Source organism: Oncorhynchus keta, chromosome 22 (assembly GCF_023373465.1).
Source record: "Oncorhynchus keta strain PuntledgeMale-10-30-2019 chromosome 22, Oket_V2, whole genome shotgun sequence".
NCBI lineage: Eukaryota > Metazoa > Chordata > Actinopteri > Salmoniformes > Salmonidae > Oncorhynchus > Oncorhynchus keta.
The window spans coordinates 52,584,694-52,612,230 of record NC_068442.1 but is presented as its reverse complement, the minus strand read 5'-3'; the positions used below and the strand labels follow the sequence as shown (position 1 = coordinate 52,612,230).

The window sequence follows — 27,537 nt, the reverse complement described above, 5'->3', positions numbered from 1 at the left end:
ACCCTCCATAATCTAGAGATGAACAACATTCCACATGCATACAGTAGTCCAGGCTACTGACAGCCAAGACAACCCTCCATAATCTAGAGATGAACAACATACCACATGCATACAGTAGTCCAGGCTACTGACAGCCAAGACAACCCTCCATAATCTAGAGATGAACAACATTCCACATGCATACAGTAGTCCAGGCTACTGACAGCCAAGACAACCCTCCATAATCTAGAGATGAACAACATTCCACATGCATACAGTAGTCCAGGCTACTGACAGCCAAGACAACCCTCCATAATCTAGAGATGAACAACATTCCACATGCATACAGTAGTCTAGGCTACTGACAGCCAAGACAGCAGGACATAAAAGTCTGACAATAGTCTGTGCACTATAACCCTGAGGTCAGTCTGTCATGGCCATGGGCTGAGTGCCGTGGGCTCGGTGCCGTGGGCTCGGTGCCGTGGGCTCGGTGCCGTGGGCCCGGTGCCGTGGGCCCGGTGCCGTGGGCCCGGTGCCGTGGGCTCAGTGCCGTGGGCTCAGTACTTGAATTAGACCTGCATCTACTGCTTAATTAAAGGTCTCCATATTAAATCATTTCTGGGTAACAATTAAGTGGTTTATTTTAATTAGCAAAGAGCAATTTCTCAATAAATTATTTTTTTGCTAGGACTCTCCGGGAGTGTTCTGAGTGGGGATTGGAAATCTGAAAACTAGCTGCAATTGGCAGAGAGGTTTGTAACTTTCTTTCTTATTGGCCAATTAACTAATTTACGGTCTGTTGATGTCACCAGGCAGGCCAAAACTCCATCCCATCAAAACAGGCTGAGATGTCAGGGAGTCTTTTCAAACGGCAATTACACTAAAAGAGCATTGTCGTCATTTTCACAATTTCACTGTACTATTCCAACCTTATAGTGTGGAAATACATATATATAAAACACAGGAACATCATGTTTTTGACTGCACTGGGCCTTTAACTGCTGACTGCACATCTAGAATATTCACCCCTACAATCTGGTCGACTACACCAGTACTTTTAAGTTAAAATCAGTACCTAAAATGAGTACCAGCACCTCTATCTTTCCACTTCAAGTGCTGAATGCCATGGACCCGACCGGTCCATTTAGGTTTCATCGAGGGGGAATGGGTCGGACCACTGGGAGGGGTCCAGGAAGACAGAACATGTCCCGCTGTAGATCCAGAGCCTTGGTAGGAAACACTCCACCTTCCAGCTGTTAGAAGCTCTGTTGTACACCTCCACCTCCACCCCGTAGTCCCCCTCCATGCCCTTCCAGTGACCCCCCGTCGCAAAGAGCTGACTGTCCAACGCCACCAGATCTCCGTTCTCATGGAGCATGTGCAGCAGCTGGACCTGGGGGAATAAACAGGAGGAGAGGATGAATCAGTCCATCCATACATCCATAACCCTAACACTAACCCCTAGCCCTAACCCTACCCTAACGCTAACGCTAACTCTAACTCTAACCCCTAACGCTAACCCTACCCTAACGCTAACGCTAACTCTAACCCCTAACCCTAACCCTACCCTAACGCTAACGCTAACTCTAACCGCTAACGCTAACTATAACCCCTAGCCCTAACCCTACCCTAACTCTAACCCCTAACCCTAACCCCTAACGCTAACTATAACCCCTAACCCCTAACCCTACCCTAACGCTAACTATAACCCCTAACCCTAACCCTACCCTAACGCTAACTCTAACCCCTAGCCCTAACCCTACCCTAACGCTAACTCTAACCCCTAGCCCTAACCCTACCCTAACGCTAACGCTAACTCTAACCCCTAACGCTAACTATAACCCCTAGCCCTAACCCTAACTATAACCCTAACTCTAACCCTAACTCTAACCCCTAGCCCTAACCCTACCCTAACCCTAACTCTAACCCCTAACGCTACCCTAACGCTAACGCTAACTCTAACCCCTAACGCTAACTCTAACCCCTAACCCTAACCCTACCCTAACGCTAACGCTAACTCTAACCGCTAACGCTAACTATAACCCCTAGCCCTAACCCTACCCTAACTCTAACCCCTAACCCTAACCCCTAACGCTAACTATAACCCCTAACCCTAACCCTACCCTAACGCTAACTCTAACCCCTAGCCCTAACCCTACCTAACGCTAACGCTAACTCTAACCCCTAACGCTAACCCTACCCTAACGCTAACTCTAACCCCTAGCCCTAACCCTAACTATAACCCTAACTCTAACCCTAACTCTAACCCCTAGCCCTAACCCTACCCTAACCCTAACTCTAACCCCTAACGCTACCCTAACGCTAACGCTAACTATAACCCCTAGCCCTAACCCTACCCTAACTCTAACCCCTAACCCTAACCCCTAACGCTAACTATAACCCCTAACCCCTAACACCTACCCTAACGCTAACTATAACCCCTAACCCTAACCCTACCCTAACGCTAACTCTAACCCCTAGCCCTAACCCTACCCTAACGCTAACTCTAACCCCTAACCCTAACGCTAACGCTAACGCTAACTCTAACCGCTAACGCTAACTATAACCCCTAGCCCTAAACCTACCCTAACGCTAACTCTAACCCCTAGCCCTAACCCTACCTAACGCTAACGCAAACTTTAACCCCTAACGCTAACCCTACCCTAACGCTAACGCTAACTCTAACCCCTAACCTAACCCTACCCTAACGCTAACTCTAACCGCTAACGCTAACTATAACCCCTAGCCCTAACCCTACCCTAACTCTAACCCCTAACCCTAACCCCTAACGCTAACTATAACCCCTAACCCTACCCTAACGCTAACTATAACCCCTAACCCTAACTTAACGCTAACTCTAACCCCTAGCCCTAACCCTAGCCTAACGCTAACTCTAACCCCTAGCCCTAACCCTACCCTAACGCTAACGCTAACTCTAACCCCTAACGCTAACTATAACCCCTAGCCCTAACCCTAACTATAACCCTAACTCTAACCCTAACTCTAACCCCTAGCCCTAACCCTACCCTAACCCTAACTCTAACCCCTAACGCTACCCTAACGCTAACGCTAACTCTAACCCCTAACGCTAACCCTACCCTAACGCTAACTCTAACCCCTAACCCTAACCCTAACCCTACCTAACGCTAACGCTAACTCTAATCGCTAACGCTAACTATAACCCCTAGCCCTAACCCTACCCTAACTCTAACCCCTAACCCTAACCCCTAACGCTAACTATAACCCCTAACCCCTAACCCTACCCTAACGCTAACTATAACCCCTAACCCTAACCCTACCCTAACGCTAACTCTAACCCCTAGCCCTAACCCTACCCTAACGCTAACTCTAACCCCTAGCCCTAACCCTACCCTAACGCTAACTCTAACCCCTAGCTCTAACCCTACCCTAACCCTAACTCTAACCCCTAACGCTACCCTAACGCTAACGCTAACTCTAACCCCTAACACTAACCCTACCCTAACGCTAACGCTAACTCTAACCCCTAACGCTAACTATAACCCCTAGCCCTAACCCTACCCTAACTCTAACCCCTAACGCTAACTATAACCCCTAACCCCTAACCCTAACTATAACCCTAACTCTAACCCTAACCATAACCCCTAACCCTACCCTAACGCTAACGCTAACTCTAATCGCTAACGCTAACTATAACCCCTAGCCCTAACCCTACCCTAACTCTAACCCCTAACGCTAACTATAACCCCTAACCCTAACGCTAACTATAACCCCTAACCCTAACCCTACCCTAACGCTAACTCTAACCCCTAGCCCTAACCCTACCCTAACGCTAACTCTAACCCCTAACCCTAACCCTACCCTAACGCTAACTCTAACCCCTAGCCCTAACCCTACCCTAACGCTAACTCTAACCCCTAGCCCTAACCCTACCCTAACGCTAACGCTAACTCTAACCCCTAACGCTAACCCTACCCTAACGCTAACGCTAACTCTAACCCCTAACCCTAACCCTAACCCTACCCTAACGCTAACGCTAACTCTAACCGCTAACGCTAACTATAACCCCTAGCCCTAACCCTACCCAAACTCTAACCCCTAACCCTAACCCCTAACGCTAACTATAACCCCTAACCCTTAACCCTACCCTAACGCTAACTATAACCCCTAACCCTACCCTATAACGCTAACTCTAAACCCCTAGCCCTAACCCTACCCTAACGCTAACTCTAACCCCTAGCCCTAACCCTACCCTAACCCTAACTCTAACCCCTAACGCTACCCTAACGCTAACGCTAACTCTAACCCCTAACGCTAACCCTACCCTAACGCTAACGCTAACTCTAACCCCTAACCCTAACCCTACCCTAACGCTAACTCTAATCGCTAACGCTAACTATAACCCCTAGCCCTAACCCTACCCTAACTCTAACCCTAACCCTAACCCTAACGCTAACTATAACCCTAACCCCTAACCCTACCCTAACGCTAACTATAACCCCTAACCCTAACCCTACCCTAACGCTAACTCTAACCCCTAGCCCTAACCCTACCCTAAAGCTAACTCTAACCCCTAGCCCTAACCCTACCCTAACGCTAACTCTAACCCCTAGCCCTAACCCTACCCTAACCCTAACTCTAACCCCTAACGCTACCCTAATGCTAACGCTAACTCTAACCCTAACGCTTACCCTACCCTAACGCTAACGCTAACTCTAACCCCTAACCCTAACCCTAACCCTACCCTAACGCTAACGCTAACTCTAATCGCTAACGCTAACTATAACCCCTAGCCCTAACCCTACCCTAACTCTAACCCCTAACGCTAACTATAACCCTAACCCCTAACGCTAACTCTAACCCCTAGCCCTAAACCCTACCCTAACCCTAACTCTAACCCCTAACGCTACCCTAACGCTAACGCTAACTCTAACCACTAACGCTAACCCTACCCTAATGCTAACGCTAACTCTAACCCCTAACGCTAACTATAACCCCTAGCCCTAACCCTACCCTAACTCTAACCCCTAACCCTACCCTAACGCTAACTATAACCCCTAACCCTAACCCTACCCTAACGCTAACTCTAACCCCTAGCCCTAACCCTACCCTAACGCTAACTATAACCCCTAAACCTAACCCTAACCCTACCATAACGCTAACTCTAACCCCTAACCCCTAACGCTAACGCTAACTCTAACCCCTAAACCTAACCCTAACCCTACCCTAACGCTAACTCTAACCCCTAACCCTAACGCTAACTATAACCCCTAAACCTAACCCTAACCCTACCCTAACGCTAACTCTAACCCCTAACCCCTAACGCTAACTCTAACCCCTAAACCTAACCTAACGCTAACTCTAACCCCTAACCCTAACGCTAACTCTAACCCCTAAACCTAACCCTAACCCTACCCTAATGCTAACTCTAACCCTTAACCCTACCCTAACGCTAACTCTAACCCCTAACCCTACCCTAACGCTAACCTCTAACCCTACCATAATGCTAACTCTAACCCCTAACCCTACCCTAACGCTAACTCTAACCCCTAACCATAACGCTAACCCCTAACGCTAACCCCTAACACTTAACCCTAACTCTAACCCCAACCCTACCCTACCTTAACCCTAACTCTAAACCCTAACTCTAACTCCTAACCCTAACTCCAACCCCTAACCCTAACGCTAACCCCTAACCCTAACCCCTAACTCTAAACCCTAACACTAAACCCTAACTCTAACCCCTAACGCTAACTCTAACCCCTAACCCTAACCCAAACTCTAACCCTAATCCCTAACTCTAACCCCTAACCCTAACTCTAACCCCTAACCCTAACCCCTAACGCTAACTATAACCCCTAACCCCTAACCCCTAACCCTACCCTAACGCTAACTATAACCCTTAACCCTAACCCTACCCTAACCCTAACTCTAACCCCTAGCCCTAACCCTACCCTAACGCTAACTATAACCCCTAAACCTAACCCTAACCCTACCCTAACGCTAACTCTAACCCCTAACCCTAACGCTAACTATAACCCCTAAACCTAACCCTAACCCTACCCTAACGCTAACTCTAACCCCTAACCCTAACGCTAACTATAACCCCTAAACCTAACCCTAACTCCAACCCCTAACCCTAACTCTAACCCCTAACCCTAACCCCTAACTCTAAACCCTAAAACTAAACCCTAACTCTAACCCCTAACGCTAACTCTAACCCCTAACCCTAACTCTAACCCTAACCCCTAACTCTAACCCCTAACTCTAACCCCTAACCCCTAACGCTAACTATAACCCCTAGCCCTAACCCTACCCTAACTCTAACCCCTAACCCTAACCCCTAACGCTAACTATAACCCCTAACCCCTAACCCTACCCTAACGCTAACTATAACCCTTAACCCTAACCCTACCCTAACGCTAACTCTAACCCCTAGCCCTAACCCTACCCTAACGCTAACTATAACCCCTAACCCTAACCCTAACGCTAACTCTAACTCTAACCCTAACTCGAACCCCTAACTCTAACCCCTAACCCCTAACCCCGAACCCCTAACTCTAACTCTAACCCCTAACCCCTAACTCTAACCCCTAACCCCTAACTCTAACCCCTAACCCCTAACGCTAACCCCTAACCCCTAAACCTAACTCTAACTCTAACCCCTAACCCCTAACCCCTAACCCCTAACTCTAACCCCTAACTCTAACTCTAAACCTAACCCCTAACTCTAACCCCTAACCCTAACCCCTAACTCTAACTCTAACCCTAACCCGTAACCCCTAACTCTAACCCCTAACTCTAACTCTAACCCTAACCCATAACCCCTAACTCTAACCCCTAACCCCTAACTCTAGCCCCTAACTCTAACCCTAACTCTATCCCTAACCCCTAACTCTAACTCTAACCCCTAACGCTAACTCTAACCCTAACCCCTAACTCTAACTCTAACTCGAACCCTAACTCTAACCCCTAACCCCTAACCCCTAACTCTAACTCTAACCCTAACTCTAACCCCTAACCCCTAACCCCTAACTCTAACCCCAAACCCCTAACTCCTAACCCCTAACGCTAACTCTAACCCCTAACCCCTAACTCTAACTCTAACTCTAACCCCTAACCCCTAACCCCTAACTCTAACCCCTAACCCCTAACTCTAACCCCAAACTCTAACCCCTAACTCTAACCCCTAACTCTAACTCTAACCCTAACCCCTAACTCTAACCCCTAACTCTAACTCTAACCCTAACCCCTAACCCCTAACTCTATCCCCTAACTCTAACTCTAACCCTAACCCCTAACCCTAACTCTAACCCCTAACTCTAACCCCTAACTCTAACCCCTAACCCCTAACTCTAGCCCCTAACTCTAACCCTAACTCTACCCCTAACCCCTAACTCTAACTCTAACCCCTAACTCTACCCCTAACCCCTAACTCTAGCCGCTAACTCTAACCCCTAACCCTAACTCTAACCCCTAACTCTAACTCTAACCCCTAACCCCTAACCCCTAACCCCTAACGCTAACTCTAACCCTATCCCCTAACTCTAACCCTAACCCCTAACGCTAACTCTAACCCTAACCCGTAACTCTAACCCTAACCCCTAACGCTAACTCTAACCCTAACCCCTAACTCTAACTCTAACCCCTAACCCCTAACTCTAACCCCTAACTCTAAACCCTAACTCTAACCCCTAACTCTAACTCTAACCCTAACTCTAACTCTAACCCCTAACTCTAACCCTAACCCTAACCCCTAACACTAACCCCTAACCCTAACTCTAACCCCTAACCCCTAACTCTAACCCCTAACCCCTAACCCCTTACCCACCTTCTGCCACATGTTAGCCAGTGGGTCATAGCAGTAAACCTTCTTGGTGTTGTCAGCGATCAGGTAGATGAGCCCCTCCACTGAGACACAGCGAGGAGAGGACAGGTACTTGGGGATGAAGGGAGAGCAGATGATACTCCACCCATCTTGGGGACAGAGAGGCACAACGGGGCAAAGATATGAGATAGGATCTGCTCGAGAATCTGAGAAGTGTTGTAACCTAACACGCTTTTCCTTTAATTCTTACTAAAACCGTTTTTTTTTTTTTAAATAATGAACACGGGTAGAGATATGAATCTGAACAACCCACATCTGAGAGGTGTTTCATTACGCTGACAAGAGACCTCAAATGGATCTGAAAAGGAGACTGTTTTGACCACCATTTTACTGCAACATTTCTAAAGTGATAATCAATTATTGGGGAATCATGAATCGGGGATCAATTCCCTTTCAATTTAGTAAAATTCAAGACGTGAACGTGAAAATGGAATCGACCCCACCCCCATAAAAACATACAAAAAAAACCCATTGGTTACAGCTCCATGTTGTGTGACCATCTCTGTGATGCTCCATGCCGTTCCTACCTACCTATAACAGGATTGTAGCACTGCAGAGTCAAGGCGTTGTACTTAACAGCACAGGAGCCTATCACGTATAGTTTCCCATGGCAGGCAGTCGCTGTGAAGTTTGTGACATATCTCACTGCAGGGCACGTCCGGGCCCAGGTGTCATTGTATGGGTCATAGTGCTCAATGTCTACAAAGTCCATTGTAGTGCCTGTGGAGACAAAACACTGGTGTTGTTAACTGACCCGACCAATACGGAGAGAAAAAAACGTAGACTTAGATTACGTAGATTATGACAAAGCATATCTATCGCTGTAGATCGGGCAGGCTGCAGAGGTTTACAGGTCTGTACAGTGTAGAGAATTAGTCTAGATCTAATCGGTCTACTTCCTATTGGTCTAACTCCTATTGGTCTTGTTCCTATAGGTCTAGTTCCTATAGGTCTAGTTCCTATTGGTCTAGTTCTTATCGGTCTAGTTCCTATTGGTCTAGTTCTTATCGGTCTAGTTCTTATCGGTCTAGTTCCTATTGGTCTCGTTCCTATTGGTCTAGTTCTTATCGGTCTAGTTCCTATTGGTCTAGTTCTTATCGGTCTAGTTCCTATTGGTCTAGTTCCTATTGGTCTAGTTCCTATTGGTCTAGTTCCTATTGGTCTAGTTCCTATTGGTCTAGTTCTTATCGGTCTAGTTCTTATCGGTCTAGTTCCTATTGGTCTAGTTCTTATCGGTCTAGTTCTTATCGGTCTAGTTCCTATTGGTCTAGTTCCTATTGGTCTAGTTCCTTTTGGTCTAGTTCCTATTGGTCTAGTTCTTATTGGTCTAGTTCCTTTTGGTCTAGTTCCTATTGGTCTAGTTCGTATTGGTCTAGTTCCTATAGGTCTAGTTCCTATAGGTCTAGTTCCTATTGGTCTAGTTCTTATCGGTCTAGTTCCTATTGGTCTAGTTCTTATCGGTCTAGTTCTTATCGGTCTAGTTCCTATTGGTCTCGTTCCTATTGGTCTAGTTCTTATCGGTCTAGTTCCTATTGGTCTAGTTCTTATCGGTCTAGTTCCTATTGGTCTAGTTCCTATTGGTCTAGTTCCTATTGGTCTAGTTCCTATTGGTCTAGTTCCTATTGGTCTAGTTCTTATCGGTCTAGTTCTTATCGGTCTAGTTCCTATTGGTCTAGTTCTTATCGGTCTAGTTCTTATCGGTCTAGTTCCTATTGGTCTAGTTCCTATTGGTCTAGTTCCTTTTGGTCTAGTTCCTATTGGTCTAGTTCTTATCGGTCTAGTTCCTTTTGGTCTAGTTCCTATTGGTCTAGTTCGTATTGGTCTAGTTCCTATTGGTCTAGTTCCTATTGGTCTAGTTCCTATTGTTCTAATTCCTATTGGTCTAGTTCTTATCGGTCTAGTTCCTATTGGTCTAGTTCTTATCGGTCTAGTTCCTATTGGTCTAGTTCCTATTGGTCTAGTTCCTTTTGGTCTAGTTCCTATTGGTCTAGTTCTTATCGGTCTAGTTCCTTTTGGTCTAGTTCCTATTGGTCTAGTTCTTATCGGTCTAGTTCCTTTTGGTCTAGTTCTTATCGGTCTAGTTCCTATTGGTCTAGTTCCTATTGGTCTAGTTCTTATCGGTCTAGTTCCTATTGGTCTAGTTCCTATTGGTCTAGTTCTTATCGGTCTAGTTCCTTTTGGTCTAGTTCCTATTGGTCTAGTTCTTATCGGTCTAGTTCCTTTTGGTCTAGTTCCTTTTGGTCTAGTTCTTATCGGTCTAGTTCGTATTGGTCTAGTTCCTATTGGTCTAGTTCCTAATATAATAATATAATAATATATAATAATAATAATAATAATATAATAATAATAATATAATAATATAATAATAATATAATAATAATAATAATAATAATAATAATAATAAATAATAATAAATAATAATAATAATAATAATATAAATAATAATAATAATAATAATATAATAATAATAATATATGCCATTTAGCTGACGCTTTTATCCAAAGCGACTTACAGTCATGTGTGCATACATTCTACGTATGGGTGGTCCCGGGAATTGAACCCACTACCCTGGCGTTACAAGCGCCATGCTCTACCAACTGAGCCACAGAAGGACCACTTCCTATTGGTCTAGTTCCTATTGGTCTAGTTCCTATTGTTCTAATTCCTATTGGTCTAGTTCCTATTGTCCTAGTTCCTATTGGTCTGTAATAGAGTTCCTATAGGTATATTATATGTATATTATAGGTCTATTATAGGTCTAGTTCTTATATGTCTATTATAGGTCTAGTTCTTATATGTCTATTATAGGTCTAGTTCTTATATGTCTATTATAGGTCTAGTTCTTATATGTCTATTATAGGTCTATTATAGGTCTAGTTCCTATAGGTCTAGTTCTTATAGGTCTAGTTCCTATAGGTCTATTATAGGTCTAGTTCCTATAGGTCTAGTTCCTATAGGTCTATTATAGGTCTAGTTCTTATAGGTCTATTATAGGTCTATTATAGGTCTAGTTCCTATAGGTCTATTATAGGTCTAGTTCCTATAGGTCTATTATAGGTCTAGTTCCTATAGGTCTATTATAGGTCTATTATAGGGTCTAGTTCCTATAGGTCTATTATAGGTCTAGTTCCTATAGGTCTATTATAGGTCTATTATAGGTCTATTATAGGTCTAGTTCCTATAGGTCTATTATAGGTCTATTATAGGTCTATTATAGGTCTAGTTCCTATAGGTCTATTATAGGTCTAGTTCCTATAGGTCTATTATAGGTCTAGTTCCTATAGGTCTATTATAGGTCTAGTTCCTATAGGTCTATTATAGGTCTAGTTCCTATAGGTCTATTATAGGTCTAGTTCCTATAGGTCTATTATAGGTCTAGTTCCTATAGGTCTATTATAGGTCTAGTTCCTATAGGTCTATTATAGGTCTATTATAGGTCTAGTTCCTATAGGTCTATTATAGGTCTAGTTCCTATAGGTCTATTATAGGTCTAGTTCCTATAGGTCTATTATAGGTCTAGTTCCTATAGGTCTATTATAGGTCTAGTTCTTATAGGTCTATTATAGGTCTAGTTCCTATAGGTCTATTATAGGTCTATTATAGGTCTATTATAGGGTCTAGTTCCTATAGGTCTATTATAGGTCTAGTTCTTATATGTCTATTATAGGTCTAGTTCCTATAGGTCTATTATAGGTCTAGTTCTTATATGTCTATTATAGGTCTGTAATGAATTTCCTCCTTCTCTTCCAAAGAGGAGAGGCGAAACGGATCAGAGGAAAATAAAGGTCAGAACGTGACAAGGTCTAGTTCCTATAGGTCTATTATAGGTCTATTATAGGTCTAGTTCCTATAGGTCTATTATAGGTCTAGTTCTTATATGTCTATTATAGGTCTATTATAGGTCTAGTTCCTATAGGTCTATTATAGGTCTAGTTCCTATAGGTCTATTATAGGTTTAGTTCCTATAGGTCTATTATAGGTCTAGTTCCTATAGGTCTATTATAGGTCTAGTTCCTATAGGTCTATTATAGGTCTCTGGGTCTATTATAGGTCTATTATAGGGTTCTATTATAGGTCTAGTTCCTATAGGTCTATTATAGGTCTAGTTTATAGGTCTCCTATAGGTCTATTATAGGTCTAGTTCCTATAGGTCTATTATAGGTCTATTATAGGTCTATTATAGGTCTATTATAGGTCTAGTTCCTATAGGTCTATTATAGGTCTATTATAGGTCTATTATAGGTCTATTATAGGTCTAGTTCCTATAGGTCTATTATAGGTCTAGTTCCTATAGGTCTATTATAGGTCTATTATAGGTCTAGTTCCTATAGGTCTATTATAGGTCTAGTTCCTATAGGTCTATTATAGGTCTAGTTCCTATAGGTCCTATAGGTCTATTATAGGTCTAGTTCTTATATGTCTATTATAGGTCTAGTTCTTATATGTCTATTATAGGTCTAGTTCCTATAGGTCTATTATAGGTCTATTATAGGTCTAGTTCTTATATGTCTATTATAGGTCTAGTTCTTATATGTCTATTATAGGTCTAGTTCCTATAGGTGTATTATAGGTCTATTATAGGTCTAGTTCTTATATGTCTATTATAGGTCTAGTTCTTTTAGGTCTAGTATAGGTCTCGTTCTTATAGGTCTAGTTCTTTTGGTAAGGTCGGGGTCACCGTTTTTAAAAAAAAAAGGAAAAAAATCTATTCTATTATAGGTCTATTATAGGGTCTAGTTCCTATAGGTCTATTATAGGGTCTAGTTCCTATAGGTCTATTATAGGTCTAGTTCCTATAGGTCTATTATAGGTTTATTATAGGTCTATTATAGATCTATTATAGGTCTAGTTCCTATAGGTCTATTATAGGTCTATTATAGGTCTATTATAGGTCTATTTTAGGTCTATTCTAGGTCTATTATAGGTCTATTATAGGTCTATTATAGGTCTAGATACTATAGGTCTATTATAGGTCTATTATAGGTCTATTATAGGTCTATTATAGGTCTGTTATAGGTCTATTTTAGGTCTATTCTAGGTCTATTATAGGTCTATTATAGGTCTATTATAGGTCTAGTTCCTATAGGTCTATTATAGGTCTAGTTCCTATAGGTCTATTATAGGTCTAGTTCCTATAGGTCTAGTTCCTATAGGTCTATTATAGGTCTAGTTCCTATAGGTCTATTATAGGTCTAGTTCCTATAGGTCTATTATAGGTCTAGTTCCTATAGGTCTATTATAGGTCTAGTTCCTATAGGTCTATTATAGGTCTAGTTCCTATAGGTCTATTATAGGTCTAGTTCCTATAGGTCTATTATAGGTCTATTATAGGTCTAGTTCCTATAGGTCTAGTTCCTATAGGTCTATTATAGGTCTATTATAGGTCTAGTTCCTATAGGTCTAGTTCCTATAGGTCTATTATAGGTCTATTATAGGTCTAGTTCCTATAGGTCTAGTTCCTATAGGTCTATTATAGGTCTATTATATGTCTATTTTAGGTCTAGTTCCTATAGGTCTATTATATATGTCTATTTTAGGTCTATTCTAGGTCTATTTTAGGTCTATTTTAGGTCTATTCTAGGTCTGTTATAGGTCTATTTTAGGTCTATTCTAGGTCTGTTATAGGTCTATTTTAGGTCTATTCTAGGTCTGTTATATGTCTATTATAGGTCTGTTATAGGTCTATTTTAGGTCTATTCTAGGTCTGTTATAGGTCTATTTTAGGTCTATTCTAGGTCTATTTTAGGTCTATTCTAGGTCTGTTATAGGTCTATTTTAGGTCTATTCTAGGTCTGTTATAGGTCTATTTTAGGTCTATTCTAGGTCTGTTATATGTCTATTCTAGGTCTATTATAGGTCTATTATAGGTATATTATTGGTCTGTTATAGGTCTATGCCTCCCTCCAGTCCCTTGACTTCTTGGCACTGACGGAAACATGGATCACCACAGATAACACTGCTACTCCTACTGCTCTCTCCTCGTCCGCCCACGTGTTCTCGCACACCCCGAGAGCTTCTGGTCAGCGGGGTGGTGGCACCGGGATCCTCATCTCTCCCAAGTGGTCTTTCTCTCTTTCTCCCCTTACCCATCTGTCTATTGCCTCCTTTGAATTCCATGCTGTCACAGTTACCAGCCCTTTCAAGCTTAACATCCTTATCATTTATCGCCCTCCAGGTTCCCTCGGAGAGTTCATCAATGAGCTTGATGCCTTGATAAGCTCCTTTCCTGAGGACGGCTCACCTCTCACAGTTCTGGGCGACTTTAACCTCCCCACGTCTACCTTTGACTCATTCCTCTCTGCCTCCTTCTTTCCACTCCTCTCCTCTTTTGACCTCACCCTCTCACCCTCCCCCCTACTCACAAGGCAGGCAATACGCTTGACCTCATCTTTACTAGATGCTGTTCTTCCACTAACCTCATTGCAACTCCCCTCCAAGTCTCCGACCACTACCTTGTATCCTTTTCCCTCTCGCTCTCATCCAACACTTCCCACACTGCCCCTACTCGGATGGTATCGCGCCGTCCCAATCTTCGCTCTCTCTCCCCGCTACTCTCTCCTCTTCCATCCTATCTTCTCTTCCCTCTGCTCAAACTTTCTCCAACCTATCTCCTGATTCTGCCTCCTCAACCCTCCTCTCCTCCCTTACTGCATCCTTTGACTCCCTATGTCCCCTATCCTCCAGGCCGGCTCGGTCCTCCCCTCCCGCTCCGTGGCTCGACGACTCATTGCGAGCTCACAGAACAGGGCTCCGGGCAGCCGAGCGGAAATGGAGGAAAACTCGCCTCCCTGCGGACCTGGCATCCTTTCACTCCCTCCTCTCTACATTTTCCTCCTCTGTCTCTGCTGCTAAAGCCACTTTCTACCATTCTAAATTCCAAGCATCTGCCTCTAACCCTAGGAAGCTCTTTGCCACCTTCTCCTCCCTCCTGAATCCTCCCCCCCTCCCTCCTCCTCTCTGCAGATGACTTCGTCAACCATTTTGAAAAGAAGGTCGATGACATCCGATCCTCGTTTGCTAAGTCAAACGACACCGCTGGTTCTGCTCACTGCCCTACCCTATGCTCTGACCTCTTTCTCCCCTCTCTCCAGATGAAATCTCGCGTCTTGTGACGGCCGGCCGCCCAACAACCTGCCCGCTTGACCCTATCCCCTCCTCTCTTCTCCAGACCATTTCCGGAGACCTTCTCCCTTACCTTACCTCGCTCATCAACTCATCCCTGACCGCTGGCTACGTCCCTCCCGTCTTCAAGAGAGCGAGAGTTGCACCCCTTCTGAAAAAACCTACACTCGATCCCTCCGATGTCAACAACTACAGACCAGTATCCCTTCTCTCTTTTCTCTCCAAAACTCTTGAGCGTGCCGTCCTTGGCCAGCTCTACCGCTATCTCTCTCAGAATGACCTTCTTGATCCAAATCAGTCAGGTTTCAAGACTAGTCATTCAACTGAGACTGCTCTTCTCTGTATCACGGAGGCGCTCCGCACTGCTAAAGCTAACTCTCTCTCCTCTGCTCTCATCCTTCTAGACCTATCGGCTGCCTTCGATACTGTGAACCATCAGATCCTCCTCTCCACCCTCTCCGAGTTGGGCATCTCCGGCGCGGCCCACGCTTGGATTGCGTCCTACCTGACAGGTCGCTCCTACCAGGTGGCGTGGCGAGAATCTGTCTCCTCACCACGCGCTCTCACCACTGGTGTCCCCAGGGCTCTGTTCTAGGCCCTCTCTTATTCTCGCTATACACCAAGTCACTTGGCTCTGTCATAACCTCACATGGTCTCTCCTATCATTGCTATGCAGACGACACACAATTAATCTTCTCCTTTCCCCTTCTGATGACCAGGTGGCGAATCGCATCTCTGCATGTCTGGCAGACATATCAGTGTGGATGACGGATCACCACCTCAAGCTGAACCTCAGCAAGACGGAGCTCCTCTTCCTCCCGGGGAAGGACTGCCCGTTCCATGATCTCGCCATCACGGTTGACAACTCCATTGTGTCCTCCTCCCAGAGCGCTAAGAACCTTGGCGTGATCCTGGACAACACCCTGACGTTCTCAACTAACATCAAGGCGGTGTCCCGTTCCTGTAGGTTCATGCTCTACAACATCCGCAGAGTACGACCCTGCCTCACACAGGAAGCGGCGCAGGTCCTAATCCAGGCACTTGTCATCTCCCGTCTTGATTACTGCAACTCGCTGTTGGCTGGGCTCCCTGCCTGTGCCATTAAACCCCTACAACTCATCCAGAACGCCGCAGCCCGTCTGGTGTTCAACCTTCAAGTTCTCTCACGTCACCCCGCTCCTCCGCTCTCTCCACTGGCTTCCAGTTGAAGCTCGCATCCGCTACAAGACCATGGTGCTCGCCACGGAGCTGTGAGGGGAACGGCACCTCAGTACCTCCAGGCTCTGATCAGGCCCTACACCCAAACAAGGGCACTGCGTTCATCCACCTCTGGCCTGCTCGCCTCCCTACCACTGAGGAAGTACAGTTCCCGCTCAGCCCAGTCAAAACTGTTCGCTGCTCTGGCCCCCAATGGTGGAACAAACTCCCTCACGACGCCAGGACAGCGGAGTCAATCACCACCTTCCGGAGACACCTGAAACCCCACCTCTTCAAGGAATACCTAGGATAGGGTAAGTAAGGGTAAGTAATCCTTCTCACCCCCCTTCTCCCCCAACAAGATTTAGATGCAAGTGGCTGTTCCACTGGTTGTCATAAGGTGTATGCACCAATTTGTAAGTCGCTCTGGATAAGAGCGTCTGCTAAATGACTTAAATGTAATGTAAAATGTCTATTTTAGGTCTATTATTGGTCTGTTATAGGTCTATTTTAGGTCTATTTTAGGTCTATTATAGGTCTATTATAGGTCTATTTTAGGTCTATTCTAGGTCTATTATAGGTATATTATTGGTCTGTTATAGGTCTATTTTAGGTCTATTTTAGGTCTATTTTAGGTCTATTATTGGTCTGTTTAGGTCTATTTTAGGTCTATTATAGGTATATTATTGGTCTGTTATAGGTCTATTTTAGGTCTATTTTAGGTCTATTTTAGGTCTATTTTAGGTCTATTTTAGGTCTGTTATAGGTCTATTTTAGGTCTATTTTAGGTCTGTTATAGGTCTATTATTGGTCTGTTATATGTCTGTTATAGGTCTATTTTAGGTCTGTTATAGGTCTATTTTAGGTCTATTTTAGGTCTATTTTAGGTCTGTTATAGGTCTATTTTAGGTCTATTGTAATATGTCTATTATAGGTCTAGTTCCTATAGGTCTATTATAGGTCTAGTTCCTATAGGTCTATTATAGGTCTAGTTCCTATAGGTCTATTATAGGTCTATTATAGGTCTAGTTCCTATAGTTCCTATTTGTCTCTTTCCTCCGATGACGTATATCTCTCCGCTGAGGGCTGCTGAGGTGTGGTTAGTCCGGGGCCGGAGCATGGGAGCCACCGTCACCCACCGTCCTTCTCTGGTGATGTACTTCCAGGTCTCTGTGGTCGACCAGGTGTTGGATTGGGAACCCCTCGAGCCCCCTAGGATGAGGGAGGGAGGGAGGGAGGGAGGGAGGGAGGGAGGGGGAGGGAGGGAGGGAGGGAGGGAGGGAGGGAGGGAGGGGGAGGGAGGGATAGATGAAGGGAGGGATGAAGGGAGGGAAGAAGGGAGGGATAGATGGAGGGAGAGATGGATGAAGGGAGGGATGAAGGGAGGGATAGATGGAGGGAGGGATGAAGGGAGGGAGGGAGGGATGGAGGGAGGGATAGATGGAGGGAGGGATGAAGGGAGGGAGGGAGGGATGGAGGGAGGGATGAAGGGAGGGAGGGAGGGAGGGATGAAGGGAGGGATGAATGGAGGGATAGTGGGAGGGATGAAGGGAGGGAGGGATGAAGGGAGGGAGGGAGGGAGGGATGAAGGGAGGGAGGGAGGGAGGGAGGGAGGGAGGGAGGGAGGGAGGGAGGGAGGGAGGGAGGGAGGGAGGGAGGGAGGGAGGGAGGGAGGGAGGGAGGGAGGGAGGGAGGGAGGGAGGGAGGGAGGGAGGGAGGGAGGGATGAAAGGAGGGAGGGAGGGAGGGATGAAGGGAGGGATAGATGAAGGGAGGGAGGGAGGGATGAAGGGAGGGATGAAGGGAGGGATAGATGAAGGGAGGGATGAAGGGAGGGATGAAGGGAGGGATAGATGGAGGGAGGGATGGATGAAGGGAGGGATGAAGGGAGGGATAGATGGAGGGAGGGATGAAGGGAGGGAGGGAGGGATGGAGGGAGGGATAGATGGAGGGAAGGATGAAGGGAGGGAGGGAGGGATGGAGGGAGGGATGAAGGGAGGGAGGGAGTGATGAAGGGAGGGATGAATGGAGGGATAGTGGGAGGGATGAAGGGAGGGGGAGGGAGGGATGGAGGGAGGGATGAAGGGAGGGAGGGAGGGATGGAGGGAGGGATGAAGGGAGGGAGGAAGGGAGGGATGAAGGGAGGGATGAATGGAGGGATAGTGGGAGGGATGAAGGGAGGGAGGGATGAAGGGAGGGAGGGAGGGAGGGAGGGAGGGAGGGAGGGATGAAGGGAGGGAGGGAGGGAGGGAGGGAGGGAGGGAGGGAGGGAGGGAGGGAGGGAGGGAGGGAGGGAGGGAGGGAGGGATGGAGGGAGGGAGGGAGGGATGAAGGGTGGGAGGGAGGGAGGGAGGGAGGGGGAGGGAGGGGGGAGGGAGGGAGGGAGGGAGGGATACTGGATGCATCAATTATGTCTATCAAGAAGCACCCAGCACACTGCAACTATTGGAGGAATACTTTCGTTCTACATATTTATTTTATGCATTTACAAATAAAAAATTTCAAATAAAGTGCCCTAAATAAAAGCCAACCGACCTGTGACATAAACGTCATTATTCAAAGAGACCACAGAGTATCCGTACTTGTTGTGGTTGGGGAAGACTGGCAGCTCATACCACTGTTCTGTAGAGAGAGAGAGAGAGAGAGAGAGGTGATAATGTTATTCTTACCACTACTCTGTAGAGAGACATGATAATGTTATTCATACCACTGTTTTGTAGAGACATGATAATGTTATTCATACCACTACTCTGTAGAGAGAGAGACATGATCATGTTATTCATACCACTACTCTGTAGAGAGACATGATAATGTTCTTCATATCATTTCTCTGTAGAGAGACGTGATAATGTTATTCATACCACTACTCTGTAGAGAGACGTGATAATGTTATTCATATCACTACTCTGTAGAGAGAGAGACACGATCATGTTATTCATACCACTGTTCTGTAGAGAGAGAGACACGATAATGTTATTCGTACCACTACTCTGTAGAGACATGATCATGTTATTCATACCACTACTCTGTAGAGAGAGAGACATGATCATGTTATTCATACCACTACTCTGTAAAGACATGATAATGTTATTCATACCACTGTTTTGTAGAGACATGATAATGTTATTCATACCAATGTTCTGTAGAGACATGATAATGTTATTCATACCACTACTCTGTAGAGAGAGAGAGACACGATAATGTTATTCATACCACTGTTCTAGAGAGAGAGAGAGGTGATAATGTTATTCATACCACTACTGTGTAGAGACGTGATAATGTTATTCATACCACTGTTTTGTAGAGACATGATAATGTTATTCATACCACTACTCTGTAGAGAGAGAGACATGATCATGTTATTCATACCACTACTCTGTAGAGAGACATGATAATGTTCTTCATATCATTTCTCTGTAGAGAGACGTGATAATGTTATTCATATCACTACTCTGTAGAGAGACGTGATAATGTTATTCATATCACTGTTCTGTAGAGAGAGAGACACGATAATGTTATTCGTTCCACTACTCTGTAGAGACATGATCATGTTATTCATACCACTACTCTGTAGAGAGAGAGAGAGACATGATCATGTTATTCATACCACTACTCTGTAAAGACATGATAATGTTATTCATACCACTGTTCTGTAAAGACATGATAATGTTATTCATACCACTGTTCTGTAGAGACATGATAATGTTATTCATACCACTGTTTTGTAGAGACATGATAATGTTATTCACACCAATGTTCTGTAGAGACATGATAATGTTATTCATACCACTACTCTGTAGAGACACGATAATGTTATTCATACCACTGTTTTGTAGAGACATGATACTGTTATTCATTTTTTCATTTCACCTTTATTTAACCAGGTAGGCCAGTTGAGAACAAGTTCTCATTTACAACGGCGACCTGGTCAAGATAAAACAACAACACAGATTTACACATGGAGTAAAAAAACGTACAGTCAATAACACAATAGAAAAAGTCTATATACAGTGTGTGCAAATGGCAAGAGGAGGTAAGGCAATAAATAGGCCCTAGTAGCGAAGTAATTACAATTTAACAAATTAACACTGGAGTGATAGATGTGCAGATGATGATGTGCAAGTAGAGATATTGGTGTGCAAAATAGAAAAAGTAAATAAAAACAATATGGGGATGAGGTAGGTAGATTGGATGGGCTATTTACAGATGGACTATGTGCAGCTGATGCGATAGGTAAGCTGTTTCGATAGCTGATGTTTAAAGTTAGTGAGGGAGATATAAGTCTCCAACTTCAGCAATTTTTGCAATTTGTTCCAGTCATTGGCAGCAGAGAACTGGAAGGAAAGGCAGCCAAAGGAGGTGTTGGCTTTGGGGATGACCAGTGTGATTTACCCGCTGGAGCGCGTGCTGCGGGTGGGTGTTGTTATGGTGACCAGTGAGCTGAGATAAGGCGGAGCTTTACCTAGCATAGACTTATAGATGACCTGGAGCCAGTGGATTTGGCGACGAATATGTTGCTAGGGTCAGCCGACGAGAGCATACAGGTCGCAGTGGTGGGTAGTATATGGGACTTTGGTGACAATGCGGATGGCACTGTGATAGACTGCAGTTTGCTGAGTAGAGTGTTGGAGGCTATTTTGTAAATTACATCGCCCAAGTCGAGGATTGGTAGGATAGTCAGTTTTATGAGGGTATGTTTGCAGTGTGAGTGAAGGAGGCTTTGTTGCTAAATAGGAAGCCGATTCTAGATTTAATTTTGGATTGGAGCTGTTTAATATGAGTCTGGAAGGAGTGTTTACAGTCTAGCCACACACCTAGGTATTTGTAGATGTCCACATATTCTAAGTCAGAACCGTCCAGAGTAGTGATGCTGGTCGGGCGGGCGGTGCGGGCAGTGATCGGTTGAAGAGCATAGCATTTAAGAGCAGTTGGAGGCCACGGAAGGAGTGTTGTATGGCGTTGAAGCTCGTTTTGAGGTTTGTTAGCACAGTGTCCAAAGATGTGCCAAATGTATACAGAATGGAGTCATCTGCGTAGAGGTGGATCAGAGAATCACCAGCAGCAAGAGCGACATCATTGATATATACAGAGAAAAGAGTCGGCCCGAGAATTGAACCCTGTGGCATCCCCATAGAGACTGCCAGAGGTCCGGACAACAGACCCTCCGATTTGACACACTGAACTCTATCTGAGAAGTAGGTGGTGAACCAGGCGAGGCAGTCATTTGAGAAACCAAGGCTGTTGAGTCTGCTGATAACAATATGATGATTGACAGAGTCGAAAGCCTTGGCCAGGTTGATGAAGACGGCTGCACAGTACTGTCTTTTATCGATGGCGATTATGATATCGTTTAGTACCTTGAGCATGGCTGAGGTGCACCCGTGACCAGCTCGGAAACCGGATTGCACCGCGGAGAAGGTTCGGTGGGATTTGAAATGGTCAGTGATCTGTTTGTTAACTTGGCTTTCGAAGACTTTAGAAAGGCAGGGCAGGATGGATATAGGTCTATAACAGTTTGGGTCTAGAGTGTCACCCCCTTGGAAGGGGGATGACAGCGGCAGCTTTCCAATCTTTAGGGATCTCGGATGATAGGAAAGGGAGGTTGAACAGACTGGTAATAGGGGTTGCAACAATGGCGGTGGATAATTTTAGAAGGAGAGGGTCCAGATTGTCTAGCCCAGCTGATTTGTACTGGTCCAGGTTTTGCAGCTCTTTTAGAACACCTGCTATCTGGATTTGGGTGAAGGAGAAGCCTTTTTTAAAGGGGCATGCTTATTTACTCTGTAGAGAGAGAGACATGATAATGTTATTCATATCACTGTTCTGTAGAGAGACATGATAATCGCAACATGCACATTATTTATAGGGTCTTTGCTGGGTGGACACTAGCCTGGTCCCAGATCGGTTTGTGTTGTCTTGTCAACTCCTATGATCATTACCTAGCCTGGTCCCAGATCTGGTGGTTCTGTCTTGTCCACTACCATGGTCATTACCTAGCCTGGTCCCAGATCTGTTTGTGGTGTCTTGTCCACTACTATGGTCATTACCTAGCCTGATCCCAGATCTGTTTGTTCTGTCTTGTCCACTACTATGGTCATTACCTAGCCTGATCCCAGATCTGTTTGTGATGTCTTGTCCACTACTATGGTCATTAGCTAGCCTGGTCATTACCTAGCCTGGTCATTAGCTAGCCTGGTCATTACCTAGCCTGGTCCCAGATCTGTTTGTTCTGTCTTGTCCACTAATATGGTCATTACCTAGCCTGATCCCAGATCTGTTTGTGGTGTCTTGTCCACTACTATGGTCATTACCTAGCCTGGTCATTACCTAGCCTGGTCATTAGCTAGCCTGGTCATTACCTAGCCTGGTCCCAGATCTGTTTGTTCTGTCTTGTCCACTAATATGGTCATTACCTAGCCTGGTCATTACCTAGCCTGGTCATTACCTAGCCTGGTCCCAGATCTGTTTGTGGTGTCTTGTCCACTACTATGGTCATTACCTAGCCTGGTCCCAGATCTGTTTGTGTTATCTTGTCCACTACCATGGTCATTACCTAGCCTGGTCATTACCTAGCCTGGTCCCAGATCTGTTTGTGGTGTCTTGTCCACTACTATGGTCATTACCTAGCCTGGTCATTACCTAGCCTGGTCCCAGATCTGTTTGTGTTGTCTTGTCCACTACTATGGTCATTACCTAGCCTGGTCCCAGATCTGTTTGTGTTGTCTTGTCCACTACCATGGTCATTACCTAGCCTGGTCATTACCTAGCCTGGTCCCAGATCTGTTTGTGGTGTCTTGTCCACTACTATGGTCATTACCTAGCCTGGTCATTACCTAGCCTGGTCCCAGATCTGTTTGTGGTGTCTTGTCCACTACTATGGTCATTACCTAGCCTGGTCATTACCTAGCCTGGTCCCAGATCTGTTTGTGGTGTCTTGTCCACTACTATGGTCATTACCTAGCCTGGTCCCAGACCTGTTTGTGGTGTCTTGTCCACTACTATGGTCATTACCTAGCCTGGTCCCAGACCTGTTTGTGGTGTCTTGTCAACTCCTCATTGTCACATGACAAATTTCACCAGACAGCACAAACAGATCTGGGATCAGGTTATAGGGACACAGATGCTCAGAACACATGGGCGAAGGAAGAGGAAGATGAGGAGGAAGAGGAACATTACGTGTCTTAGGGTTGTAGAAGCCACAGTTTCCGGGCAGCAGCCTGGGGTCTCTGTCTTCATCATCATCATCTTCGTCATCTGAGTCGTCCAGCGAGCGTCCTCCCATCACGAATAACACCTCCTCCAGGTTGGGTTGGGGACTCGGGCTGCCACTCTGGACCATATCTCCTGGCTTCACGTCCATTTTCTACACAAAAGACGGTGATTTGGAAATGTTGGGAAATATGGAAGTTCTCTCTGCCCTGATAAAACCTAAGGTTCCGGTTTCCCAGACACAGATCAAGCCTCGACCCTGGAATAAAAAAATCAACTCAATGTAGAACCTCCATTCAACGTGTATTTGAGTAAAAGGACTAGGCTTATTGGTGGTTGGGAAACTGGACCATTAAGTATAAAAGATGAAAACATTTGTACTTTATTATCTTGTTCATTTACCTCTCTGCATACCCTCTCCACCACCTCCACACAGCTGAGAGAGGCTAGAACCAGGCTGTCCTTCATTAGGGTGTTAGTGAGGTAGTCAGGGGACAGGAGGGCCAGGCGGGTCAGCCCCAGAAGCTCTGGGAGGTGGGGGAGTCGGGACTCTTGGTGGTGTCTCACCCAGGCCAGGGCTGCCTCCACACGTGTACACTCTGTCCTGGTCTGTAGCCTCTCGTTGGACAGACACGCCACTAACCTCTCCTTCTCCAGAAGAGGAAACTCCTCCCAGCGCTGTACGGCCTCAAAGTTCTCCAGAAGGAATCCCCAGGCCTTTGCTACCACCTCGGGACAGCCGTGTACCTCCCCGAACTCCAGGATCCCCAGGCAGTTGGTGGCATCGATCTGGTGCTGGAGATAACGGCTGCACACAGTCCGGACCGCCTGGAACTGTAGCTGACTGGACGTGCGTATCAGGCCCTCCACGTTTCCCTGGTTGATGGTGAGTTTCCCTGTGTAGCAGAAGTCTAGAAGGGAAGCCATTATGTCAGGATCCACACCGTGCAGCTCCACCCGGGCCGCGATGCTCTCCACAAAGTCCCCGGAGAACATGGAGTGGAAGTAGACGCTGCAGAGCGCCAGGACGGCCCGGTGACAGGGGAAGTCGCGGCCGCCTGCTGCCAGAGTCACGTCCACTAGTTTGGGGTTGCAGCAGAGGGAGCGTAGCCCCTCCAGGATGCTCTGGGGGTGGGAGGCAAGGCAAAAGTCCAGATCGTCCACATTACGCACCATGGTGACCACGACACTTCTGATCTCTAACCACTTATTCTGTTTCAGAGCCCCGGCCCAAACAGCAGCTGTCAATGTTACCTACAAGAAGAGAGATGAGGGATGAGACTTCTCTGACAAAAATTAATCTTCAAGGGTCCGTTTTTACGAAGAGCGTCTCTGGGTAAGAATGCTGATCTTCAGGATCAAGTTCCACCCCCCGCCCCTCTCTCGTTCATAATGATTTTTTTTGTTAAAGGCAAAACTGCATTCCTACTCAGAGACGCTTTGTGAATACGGACCCGGGGATGACAACTGCAGTGGCCTGAGAGCGGTTTTGCTTGGTCATTCAAGTTCAGTACGGTCAAATGGTCAGAATTACACGTCATGTTTATTCATAGAACACTTACAACAACCGACAAGCTCGGGAACACAGGTGGTTGCAAAAGGCTGTTAATCTGTCGAGTTCATGATAACAACTTGTTACTTTGAAGCTGATTTTCAAAAGAAATGAAAAATAAACCAAATTAAAAATTATTTCCTACCCCTAGAGTGTTGTTAAAATGTGTTTGCAGCTTTCAAATTTGACTACAAGAGAGAGAGAGAGAAAGAAAGAGAGAACAAGAAAAAAATTATTGAAAAAAAAAAACTAAATACACAAAGTAATCAACAACTTATTTGGAAATAATGAAACATTTATAGAGAGTGGATGTGGATCTGACTTTTTTGGATCTTTAATCCGCCGACTAAAAGAACCAGAACTTCCTGAAGCGTCTGATGGCCCCTACGGCATAAACTAGCTAGCTGGGATGGGCTCATCAGGACCACTGATTGAATCCAATCCAGCCCTCACGTACCTAAGGCAACTCGGGCAACTCGGGCAACTCGGGCAACTCGGGCAACTCGGGCAACTCGGGCAACTCGGGCAACTCGGGCAACTCGGGCAACTCGGGCAACTCAGGCAACTCGGGCAACTCAGGCAACTCGGGCAACTCGGGCAACTCGGGCAACTCGGGCAACTCGGGCAACTCGGGCAACTCGGGCAACTCAGGCAACTCGGGCAACTCAGGCAACTCAGGCAACTCAGGCAACTCAGGAAACTAAGGCAACTCAGGCAACTCAGGCAACTCAGGCAACTCAGGCAACTCAGGCAACTCAGGCAACTCAGGCAACTCAGGCAACTCAGGCAACTCAGGAAACTCAGGCAACTCAGGCAACTCGGGCAACTCGGGCAACTCGGGCAACTCGGGCAACTCAGGCAACTCAGGCAACTCAGGCAACTCAGGCAACTCAGGCAATTCAGGCAATTCAGGCAACACAGGCAACTCAGACAACTCAGGCAACTCAGGAAACTCAGGCAACTCAGGAAACTCAGGCAGAGTTAGATCAAGCTTATGCAATGTCTGCAAGATCACATCATGATCACATACATAATTCTACATAACAAAACCACTTATAATTGCATGGTATAACGTTACTGTGTGGCCAAAACTCAAAACAGTGCACGCCACTAGGCAAAATACACAGGTAAGGCTATGCCTCAGTTTAAATTGGTGGGCTGAAGCTGAAAAACATGAAGTTGATGATCCCTGTCAAGGGAGGAGTATATTTTTTGTATATGACAGTAAAACATTTTTATGGTGACTATAAAATGAGTTGGCACCTTCAATTCTTTGAACACTGTGTGTCATTCAGAACAACACTGTGTGTCATTCAGAACAACACTGCACATCATTCAGAACAACACTGTGTGTCATTCAGAACAACACTGTGTGTCATTCAGAACAACACTGTGTGTCATTCAGAACAACACTGTGTGTCATTCAGAACAACACTGTACGTCATTCAGAACAACACTGTGTGTCATTCAGAACAACACTGTACATAGTTCAAAACAACACTGTACATAGTTCAAAACAACACTGTGTGTCATTCAAAACAACACTGTGTGTCATTCAGAACAACACTGTGTGTCATTCAAAACAACACTGTGTGTCATTCAAAACAACACTGTGTGTCATTCAGAACAACACTGTGTGTCATTCAAAACAACACTGTACATAGTTCAAAATAACACTGTACATAGTTCAAAACAACACTGTACATAGTTCAAAACAACACTGTACATAGTTCAAAACCAAAATCTAAGATCTAAGTGCATACTGAGAAGGGTTTATAACTTAAAGAATAACAATCACGATTGAATGCGTTTTTTTTTTGTCTTACGGTAATGTTATGCTATTATATTCGGTTCTGTTATGAAGAATACTGCGATCGTTATGTGAGATCCTGCAGACATTGATTTCAGCTTTAATCTAACTGTATTAAATGAGCACCATTGGCCTGAGTAGCCTGTTCTCTGTAGACAATATAGACACGCACAGAATGTGATTCACACATGCCCAGAATCTTCGGGAAGTTTCGGATATTTTAGTCGTGGATTAAAGATCCCGAAAGAGTCAGATCAGCAGCCACGGCCCCCAATTTAAAACGCAAAATAGTTTGTGAGATTTTTACACCTAGGCCTCAATGTAGAGCCACGCAGTGAAAGATCACAACCTTTGTGAAAACTGTGTAATTTCATAACATTTCCTTTCTATCCCAGGAGAGTTAAACATTAAATGTTTTTTTTTTAAATATAAAAGTTAAAAATTGTTCGTATGAACCAAGATACATTTCTAAACTCCAGTGTCATAATTAAGTCCATTGCATTCTGTTTACGTGGCAACAACAGTCACCGAGCTAGCTGTATCCCATGCTCCCTCCGGCCCACACTAAATTACATTTCCTATCTTCAAACAGGAGAAAATAAATCAAAGACTTACCAGAGAGGGTAACTAAAGGGAATAATTGCTCATATTTCCGGTAAATGGAGTGTGTGGTTCAGAGAGAGGCCAGGAAGAACAACATGTAGTTGGCAGTATGGAGGAGCCAAGTCATTGGGCAATACTACTTCGGCTAAATAGCACCCTATTCCCTATGTAGTGCACTATTTTGGACCAGAGCATTATG

At 45.2% G+C, this 27,537-nt stretch overlaps 1 protein-coding gene and 1 long non-coding RNA gene across 3 annotated transcripts; one reads left to right on the top strand and one right to left on the bottom strand.

Annotated features, from left to right (window-relative positions):
• Positions 1 to 27,537, bottom strand: klhl30 (kelch-like family member 30). Of its 2 annotated transcripts, XM_052475602.1 has the most exons (9): positions 27,351 to 27,537; positions 25,071 to 25,113; positions 23,776 to 24,627; positions 23,341 to 23,527; positions 18,700 to 18,786; positions 17,224 to 17,377; positions 8,378 to 8,568; positions 7,790 to 7,935; positions 1 to 1,372 (listed from the first exon to the last, which is right to left on the bottom strand). In XM_052475602.1, the coding sequence occupies exons 3-9, from the start codon at positions 24,547 to 24,549 to the stop codon at positions 1,124 to 1,126; spliced, it is 1,788 nt and encodes a 595-aa protein (XP_052331562.1). In that variant the 5' UTR covers positions 24,550 to 24,627; positions 25,071 to 25,113; positions 27,351 to 27,537; the 3' UTR covers positions 1 to 1,123. The 2 variants fall into 2 exon arrangements, with proteins under 2 accessions (XP_052331562.1, XP_052331561.1); XM_052475601.1 differs by lacking the exon at positions 25,071 to 25,113 and having other exon boundaries at positions 27,351 to 27,536.
• LOC127910717 (uncharacterized) lies at positions 9,987 to 17,309 on the top strand. Its single transcript, XR_008075928.1, has 7 exons — positions 9,987 to 10,131; positions 10,458 to 10,654; positions 10,930 to 11,360; positions 11,439 to 11,487; positions 11,982 to 12,214; positions 12,896 to 13,322; positions 17,178 to 17,309. It is a non-coding gene; the product is annotated as an uncharacterized LOC127910717 (long non-coding RNA).

What these genes read in the sequence shown, in the direction of transcription:
- klhl30 (XM_052475602.1), bottom strand. Translation starts at nt 24,549, where the DNA reads ATGGTGCGTAATGTGGACGATCTGGACTTTTGCCTTGCCTCCCACCCC. An exon ending in TGGAGAGGGTATGCAGAGAG is followed by an intron (nt 23,528 to 23,775) that starts GTAAATGAACAA and finishes TCTTTTGTGTAG; the next exon opens with AAAATGGACGTGAAGCCAGG. An exon ending in GGAGAGATATACGTCATCGG is followed by an intron (nt 8,569 to 17,223) that starts AGGAAAGAGACA and finishes TTTTGTCTCCAC; the next exon opens with AGGCACTACAATGGACTTTG.